The sequence below is a fragment of the Manacus candei genome, unplaced genomic scaffold (assembly GCF_025592945.1).
Source record: "Manacus candei isolate 608988 ecotype Guabito, Panama unplaced genomic scaffold, ASM2559294v1 h1tg000037l, whole genome shotgun sequence".
Classification (NCBI taxonomy): Eukaryota; Metazoa; Chordata; class Aves; order Passeriformes; family Pipridae; genus Manacus; species Manacus candei.
The window spans coordinates 16,737,239-16,746,769 of NW_026138085.1; the positions used below are offsets into that span (position 1 = coordinate 16,737,239).

The following is a 9,531-nucleotide window of genomic DNA, read 5'->3' on the forward strand; positions in this document are numbered from 1 at the left end:
GGCCACTGTGTAAATAACTGTCTCTGGGTTTTTTTAAGTCCTTGGATGTGGACCCATTACCAACCAAATTACATTATGACAAGTCCCACGACCAAGTGTGGGTGCTCAGCTGGGGGGACATGAGGAAATCCTCAACCACACTGCAGGTGAGTCCTGACCTGCCAGAGCCTTTGCTCTTCCTGGGCTCAGCATCACTGATAGCACGTTGGTGACTGGTGGGTTGCAGGTAATTAACAGCATTTAATGGTCTGGATATAAAGCTGCTGTTTCGTTTGCATATCCAGTGTGTTTTATTGAGCCCTCCTCTGTCCATCCTCACATATTTTTCCTGCTGTTTAATTTGTTTCTGAGCAATGACTGTGCCGCAGGCTGGCAGCAGGGCTCTGGTTTGTTTTCAGGCTGGTGGCAGAGCCAAAAAGTCATACAGCAAGGGCTGGCAGCTGGATAAATGAAAATAAAAACCATAAACAACAAAAGCAAAACTTCAGGAACAAATCCTGTCACTGGGTGTCAGTGACTCCACTGGAGGGGTGCCAGCCAGGTCCCTGGAGCTCCTCCACGCTCAGCACCATCAGACCCACGGTGATGTTGGGACACAGCACTGCACATGAGTGTGGGCAACTAAATTAGCTTCTGCTTCTGGATTACCTTGACAGATTCACTGTTCCATTAACAGTACAGACACATGGAGAGTAGTCATCTAATTGGGTGTTTTGCTGCTGCTGTGTGTTATATGACAGAGTTGACATCAGAGCTGATTTGATCCATCCAGACAACCCTTCTCTAGTAGTTGTTTTCTGGCCCTTGCTACCCAACCTTTCTAGAAATACAGGTGTCATGTGAATACTCCTGCCAGAAATGTGTGCTGGTAAGTCTACATTAAAGCACTCCCCGGGAGGCAGAGAAGAAAAGTGTCTGTGCTTTCTGACCTAAAAACCTACAAACCTGGAGTCTACGTTAGTCCTGGGGTTGCCCAAGGCTTCACTAGAGATGCTGCTCTGTGAAGATGGGATGAGCCATTCCCACCAGCCACATGCTCCATCCAAGATAACGACTGCAGACTGTCAATAATAAAAACTGGAACAGCTACTCCATCGTGGGTGATTTCAGGAAGACACCAAAACCAGAAAGGGGGCGAATAAATGAGGGTTTGCAAGGCAATGCCACCAGGTCGTCTCACCAGGGGATGAGCAGTTTCCTGTATATATACAGGGTATAAGGGGACAAAATGGGCTCTCTTTACCCTTTCTGACTTAATTTCTTCCATCCAGCTGTGAGAGGTTTGTGTAATTAAAGTAGAGATGGCACAAGCATGTCATTATTAAGAAGAACACACCACCTGCACAGTTGGAAACTTGTTAGAAGGCTCCAGCTCTCAGATAGTCCTTTCTGTTATCTTTAAGAAGTGCAGTTACACACAAAGAGGTGAGATTAGCATCAGCAGATCCTTTCTTTTTTATTGATCTTCTTTCCCAAAAGGTGGGCAGTGACTAATTTAGCAAAGTTCCTCCTTAAAACCTGCAGTGGTTACTTGCAGACATGCAATAAAACATTTTTTGTTAACAAAGATGCTGCTGCAGAGGTTGATTTAAATTTCCACTCGTGCTCTGGAAGTCAGGGATTCATCAAGCTGCCCGTGCAACCAACTAATGGGATGCTGTTGTTTAGCCATTACTGGCTTGTGGTAAGCAAATGTCTGGCCTCTTGAAAGCACTATGCAAGGGTGGACATCCTTCTTGAGCAATCTAATTGGAAGAAATCTAAATGGCATGACCAGAACAGCTGTCTGAACTAAACCTTTTAGGGATTTAGCATCTCTTTAATGAATTATGTAGCTATAAATTCAAAGCAACGACTGTTGCACATTAGAGCAACAGAAGTTCCTAATGAATGGACTAAAATCATCTTGAACCCAGCAATAAATTTGAGTATTTAGCATTTTAATTATTGAGAGGTTCTCCTTTCCAGAGCAGTGGAGGAGCTGAGTTCCCCTGGCCGTGGAGATGTGCCCTGTGCTGGAGGACAGGACCAGGGTCCAACCAAAGGGCCCTTCTCTGCTCCTCCCTGAACTTTACATGGTGCTATAGGTGGATGACCAGTTTTTCTCCTTCAAAGTGATAATTAGCTGCTGTGAGTTACTGTTTGATCCTTCAAGCTGGTAAATTATCGCTGTGCATTTAAGTGAGATTAATAAATGTGACCATGAAATAGGTGTTTACTTTAGACAGTGAGGGATGAATTATTATGGTCCTAGTGTTGTCATACTGCTTCAGCTCCTGCATGACTGCTCTTTCTCAAGATGTAAACCACTTAGGAAAGTCAAGTTGTGTACTTACCTTACAAATGTCAAGCCTCAAATACTATTTATTAGCACAACTTTTCAAGACATCGACACCAAACAGTGTTTTGAAGTCATTAATCAATTAAAGCCTGGGAAGAGCCACTGACCCCCGTGCCTGTGTGTAATCTGTGTTTACCTTTCTGCTTTACTCCCTGCTCCTCCTGTGCTCAGCCTGCTGTGTTTGTTGTAGGTGATCCCGGAGGCGAGCGCGGGGGAGGATCCGCGGGTGATCCGCACGCCCTTCCAAGGAGTGGAGGATTTTTTTATACCACCTACAAATCTTATTATTAATCATGTCAGGTAAGAAGTTATCTTAATGAACAGTAATGGTGACCAGGCTCCTCCCTTCTCATAACCTCAGAGCACTTTGCAAGTATGAATGAGTGAATGAATGAATCTGGGAGGAAACTGGCTGCTTTTATTCCCATTTTCACATGTGAAATGGAGAAATGGTTGAGCAAATTGCCAGTGGCTATTCAGCTAATCAATAAAACAGCAAGAGACAAGCCTGGATTTCCCTTAGACCTTGGTAGAGGCATTCAAGGCACTCACCTTGGTCAGCCACCCCTCCTTGCAACTTATGACACTCTGTCCTGGCTTGCTTGTGCCAGGAGTTTGATGGCCCAAAAATCACCTTTTCTTTACTCCAAATGATTTTATGGATCTGGGCAGAAACCTATGGCAAGGATTTATTGCTTGAAGTGGTAAAAGTGTACTCTGCCTGAAGCAGAAGGTTCTTCCACGTGTTTCCAACTTGGATCTCTGCGTGGGGTGTGTGGTTTGAGCAGAGAAATGGTGTGCACTGCACATTAACAAAATAAACCTCCATGAACCATCAGTTTTGAATGTTAATGTGATGTGGTGGTTAATGAGGTTGTGTAACTAACATACTAATAACTTGGAGTAATACTGGCTGCTTCCCAGCAGGCACAGGAAGCCTCCCATTAACATTATCAGAATTGATGATAACTGCACAGCAATTCATACTGTTCTTTCCATGTTACAGCATAACAACTCTTAAACCATCTTCTGTCTCCTATATAGTTTAACTAAGAAAAACTCTCAAAAAACTATAATGTAACTCCTTACATTAATCTTAGGTTTCCTGCAGGGAGCACTGGGGGGCGGGGGTCACACTTAAATGATTATATATTGAATCTGTTCCAAAATAAATAACTTTTCTTCCAGAAACACAAAATAATGATACATAGCTCATGGCTGTCACTTGTAATTTCTCTCTACTTCATTTTTCCAGTTTTCCCTCAAAATTTCATTGTGACTAATAGTAGTGCCAGGAGGTAAATGACTCTGCTGAATGTTAAAGCCTGAGCTGAGAAGGTGAAGATGGGGTTCAAAGACAGGAAAGTGGAACAGTTATGCTTTATTTGTTTGTTTGTTTAGTTGTCATTTTGCTTGAATGTGATTAGTTGGCTGTATACAGATTCCATAAGAAATATTAAATGTAGGTTCTTGTCTATAATTTCCCGTGTGCAAAGCTGCAAATGCTGTGCCTGATTTCCTGTTGCATTTGTTCAGAGCCAGATCTTTGTCCATTCTCACTCACCCTCAGCCCAGAAAAATAATTGCTTGCAGTCTAATGAGACTCATTGAGATCATGTTCTAAACTCTCCACTCAGAAACAATGAATGGCAATACCAGCATTTCCCAGGAAGGTGAATATTTAAGCAGTCTCTTCCACAAGCCAAAAAATATTTGTATGCAAATATTCCTGCATATGTATTTCAGCTGCCTCTTATTTCAGATGGATATCTAGAAATGTATCCGTTTTTATTGGTTCCCAGGGTAGCTTGTTGTCTGTTGAAAACTCTCCAAGTGCAAGTTTTGCTTTGAGATTTCAGATCACAGATTTCATGCAAGGGCTGTGCCTCTTCTGCAGCTGTGGGCACATAAAATACATCCTGACCCACTTCTTTAAATGAGAGTTTATGATAAGAACCATTTCTTAACTTCTTCAGGCGTTCGGCCAAGTATTAAGGAAGTCTTGGGGAAAAAAAAATGCTGTAAGGGAAAGCACTTTTTAAAGTGTACTTAAAATGCACTCATCCAGGAGAAATACAAGTGTCATATCCAATTTCCCCACACCCAGTGCGCTACAGCTCTCCACTGCAGATATTTTGTGAAGTCTCTAATGGATGGGAGTATAATGGGGAAATGAAAGGCTTAGCCCAGTGATTTTCATGGGATCATTCACTGCACTGGCTCGTTCCTCAGAAGTGAAATCATTGCTGTGTCTCACTGACAGATGGATTAAGAATAAAGAAACAAACCCAGTGTTTCAAGCAAAATATATATTGTCTGCACGCAAGCACGTCATCCTCCACATTTCACAAGGCAATTTTACATCTTTTGGGGAAGAGATACAACACTAAGCACTCACTTCATTTCCTTCTGTCTGCATTGAACGGATGAAAAGATGCTCAATGTAAAATTAGTTTTTGTAAGCCAGTGCCAGTGACCTGTGAATCCCAGGAACACAAACAGGCTGTTTCTATGGGCTCTCTCTCTCAAATTAAGCAGAAACCTTTCCTGGCTATTCCTGACCTTTTCTTGTCTTCAGCAAAGGTCAGATCTGCTGCAGCATATATCTTTTACAGAACATTTATTCTCTGCTCTCTGTTTCCTGCCCTGTCTTGAGACAGAAAATCAAGACCCCTTATCTTCAGGGCACCCTGGTTATGTTCCTCAAGAAATGTTTTACACCTTCCCTGGGCTGCCAGGGTGGTGTTTAACACAGTCTACTCTGCACCTGAGCCTTGCCAGCTCCTGCACTGTCCCCAGGCACCACTGGTACCAAACACACATCACGGCTCCCCTCCGCTGCTGTCATTTAAGAGATGAGGTTAGACATGCTCTTCATTTGGTGGTTATACATTATATTGTATATTTATGATATTATATTATATTTATATATTATATTATACTATATTATATGTAGTTGCTCTCTGGCCCCAGCCTGGCAGCATTATGCTTTATTTTGAATGTTTTTCTACTTTGGGATTTAAGGCGTGAATATATATTGAATTACATCACTGTAGACATCAGACAGATTAAATACAAACCTGGTCATTAGTAGCCTACAGAACACCCAAGCCTTGGCATCATTCCTATCCCAATAGAAGAACATTCAAAGTAAAGCATATTGCTGCCAGGTTGGGGCCAGAGAGCAACTATATATAATATAGTATAATATAATATATAAATATAATATATAAATATAATATCATTTAATAAATATACAATATAATGTATAACCACCAAATGAAGAGCATGTCTAACTTCATCTCTTAAATGATAGCAGCAGAGGGGATCTGGGATTTGTGATTGGTACCAGTGGTGCCTGGGGACAGTGTAGGAGCTGGCAAGGCTCAGGTGCAGAGCAGATTGATTTCAGCTCTTGGAGATTCAAGTGCCCGAGCACATATTCAAACTTCCAGGATCAGGTTGCAGATTTGAACTGAAATACAATATATCCCTCCTTTCAGGATGTTTTAGAAGCACTAAAATACAGAAAAGACACAGCATTATTTCACACACTTCCCAAACCAGCAGGATGGAGTTTCCTAGTTCTGCTGACTTCCCTCTTTGCTCCAGTGTGTCCCCGTGTCTCCAGGGGTGACCTCAGTGTCTCGTTTCCCGTTGCAGGTTCGGCTTCGTTTTTAACAGATCGAAGCCAGCGGTTCACAAGATCGACCTGGAGACCGTGACCCACGTCAAGACCATCAGCCTGCGGGCGCGGGGCTGTGCTCCACAGGCCATGGCCTACACCCACCTGGGCGGCCACTACTTCATCCAGTGCCGGCGGGGCCGCGCGGGCGCCGCGTCGCCCCAGCTCATCCTGGACAGCGTCACCGACACCGTCGTCGGCCCCAACGGCGCCGTGTCGGGCTCCCCGCACGTGTCCCCCGACGGGCGGTACCTGGTCAGCGCCGACGGGGACAGCGGCAGGATCACGGTGCAGGCCCTGACCGTGCGGGGGGAGATCCGGCTGCTTTCTGACTTGCAGACGAACAGCCGCGTGTCCGATCTGACGTTCCAGCCCTCCTTCACCGAAGGCAATCAGTACTATGTGTACGCCGCCTCACGTCGGCAAACAGACGTGCTTTTTGTGGAGCTGTCGACGGGGAAAATGAACGTACTGAAGAACTTAAAGGACCCTATCACATCCAAAGACTGGCCCTGGAGCAGCTACAACAGAATTATGAAAGACAGTGGATTATTTGGACAGTATCTCATTACACCAGCTAAAGATTCATTGTTTGTTATAAACGGGAGGCAAAATACGTTACGCTGTGAGGTGTCGGGTGTAAGGAGGGGTAACACAGTGGTCTGGGTTGGGGAGGTATGAAAGGGCAGTAGAGGTGGAGCCTTCAGCAGGCAAGGACCAGTTGGACCTTTACACTGCAACAGATGAGCAGTAGCATTGTATATTTTTACACTGGGAAAACAAAAAGAAAAAAAAACAAAAAAAACCCTGTATAGGCTTCATGGTACAACACTGGTCTACTTGCAAGTTTTATAATATAAGGTATGCTCTGCTAATAGGAAGTGGTTTTGAAGGGATATTTTTTATTTGTGGGTATGATTTGTGGTTACGAGAAAAATGCTGGGAAACAAATAATATCTCCACTGAGATATCGTATAAGCCACGAAACCCAGTGATTCTGTAGAACAAAACAGGTTTTGACTTTCCATACTGAGGAGCTTTTGTGTTATGTCCAAGCCATCAGTTTTCTTCCCTGCATCCCTTGCCCGTTGGCTGCACTGGCTGCCCCACCCCAGCACGGGGAGGCTGCAGCAGCGAGGACTGCAGTGAATATTCCCCTTTGGATGATGGGGGAACTAAGCATCAGAGCAGTTTTCAACCCAGAGAAACCTGGGAGAGCGATTTAATGAAAGCTGATGCGTTTCCTCTGCAGGATGGCTTTGGGAGGATGCACAGATGTGGTTTCAGAAGGAGGCATCACAGAAATAGTAACTGTCAGCTCGCTCGCTTCCGCGCTTAATTTTGCTCTTGGTCCTACTGAAGGCAATGGGATGAGTCCCCCCTCTTCCAGTGCGTGTTTGTGTGATTGTGTTTGAGAAATTTGCCATGAAATATCCAGGCCATTACCCATCCAAGCCTGGGTAAAAGCCAGGAAACACTGAGGTGGGGAGGGGTCAGAGTTTGTAAACAATTTTGTTGAGAAGGTGGTGTTGGTCTTTCAGCAGCTCACAGTGCTGTCAGTTTGGGCACAATATGCAAAATCTGCTCTTTTGGGGGCAGAGAATTAGTTACAGTTATTCCCATAGGAGACAGCAACACTTCTAGACATCATTGGTTTCTCTCATTAAATATTTAGTAGCACTGAAGCCACTTGGTTCTTCATAAAATAGCAGTTAAAATGACAGGCATTATTCTAATAGAAACTTCACTCATTTTCTAGTCATAGCCTTAATTGCCTATTTATTTTCAGAAAAACCAGGAAACAATTCTTCTTTGTGATTTTTTTTCCCCTTCATGTTTATAGTACACTTGTTTATAGTCAATTATCTTTTAGTTATGAGCAAAGACATTCATGTAAAAGCGGCTGAATCATCCAAGAATGCAACAGCTGGCATTGAGAAATTTCAGTCGAGTTCCCATAAAAACACACAGCCATTTGCACACTGGGAAGATATAAAAACTTTTCTAGTTGCATTTTTGTAACTTTCTACATCCATCACCATGAGGGGACGAGGGCAAGAGCAGCTGTGGCTCGCGGAACGGGGTGAGCAGCAGTGCCATCAGAGAGGTTGTATCCTCCGTGCCACTTGGAAAATGTGGTCTTGAAGTGGGTCAAAACTCTCTGAAGGTAAATTTTGGAAGCTTTGGAGCCACCTGTTGGCCTGTGGAAAGATCCAGCTCATTTTGCCAGTGACCTTGTTGCCCAGTTTGTACAAAAGCTGCTGCTGAACACATCCAGTGATAGGTAGTGGTGTGGTAATTATTTTCCTCCACAGATGCTTAAAGTCACCCATTTCACTCCACACACAGAGGGATTTTAAGCAAGAAGGATGCTTAACACTGGTAATCTTTGCTTTAAATGTTAAACTTTACCAGAAGAGCAGCATTTTAGCATGGCTGTAGACCTGAAGTGTTTTAAACCATTTCAGTTCTATAGAGAATATAAAAATCTGTTCTGACAGACGAAGAAGGGGAGCTGAATCCTATGAATTCATTAAACATGGAGTCCTTGAAATTGCCCTTCAACTCCCACAGGCTGAATGCTACATCTCTCTCACTTATGAGCCATAGGGGTTAGAAGAGACTCTTCCATCATTACAACACAGACATGTGAGACAGATGGGCATAGCCCTCCTTTAGCAATGCATGGTGTCCATGACTTTCTACTCATCCCATTAGGAAACATACCCATGTCAAGGAAAGGAGAAGACCAGCTTTGTAAGTACCTTTAAATATGCACAACTCCTTTCTTGAACAAAGCTGTATCCATCCATTGCAGCCATCCTAAATGTCTTTTACCAAGGCCAAACACTGCTCTCGTGTTACCTTTTATGACTTCTTGAGTATTTTGTTATGCCTACGGTACGTTTTCCCTGTAGAGACGTTCATTGTGTCATAGATCAAGCAAATATTACTTTTTTAAGAATATTTAAAACAAAAAAAAAATCTGTATATATCTGTTCAGGTAAATATTCTTGAGGCTGGTTTATATATAGGCTGTGAAAGATGTGTAACAGACCTCACTTCTCCCTGTTTGTCTCAAAATATTGGAATAGCGTTCACTTGAAAAATCCCACTTGGACCTTCCAAAGATGTTCCCTTTCTTCCCTCTTCAGCCCAAGTTCTGGTGATGTGTTTTTCTAAATTATCCTAATGGTTATATATCATCCTTAGAAAATGAACTACAACTTAGATTGTCCACACTACTTGTGAACAGTTCCAATGACAGTCAAATCTGACATTAAAGTGCTGCACATTTGTTACTCTGATTTTATTTTATTTTTATGACACAGAAATTTTATATATATTCAAAAAAATGTTTCAACTCATTTTTGCCTTTCAACTCTGTCAAAAAAAGAGACTGCATTTCCTGTGGGCAGTTTCTTTCCTACTCCCTTTGTGTTCTCTACCAATTCACACTTAAATCCTAGTTAATAAATTATTAATTAATCATGGTGATTTATTG

General features: G+C 42.9%; 1 protein-coding gene across 5 annotated transcripts in view; it reads left to right on the forward strand.

Moving 5' to 3' along the window:
* The window catches only part of FSTL4 (follistatin like 4), a 196,875-nt gene extending 187,357 nt beyond the window's left edge, over positions 1-9,518 (forward strand). For 4 of the 5 annotated variants that reach the window (XM_051794063.1, XM_051794064.1, XM_051794066.1 and 1 more), the window contains 3 exons: positions 39-146; positions 2,532-2,641; positions 6,005-9,518. In XM_051794063.1, the coding sequence (XP_051650023.1) occupies positions 39-146; positions 2,532-2,641; positions 6,005-6,707 (921 nt within the window). In that variant the 3' untranslated portion in view covers positions 6,708-9,518. The remainder of the gene's footprint in view (positions 1-38; positions 147-2,531; positions 2,642-6,004) is intronic. The other variant, XM_051794065.1, reaches the window with a different exon arrangement.
* Positions 9,519-9,531: the final 13 nt, after the last annotated feature.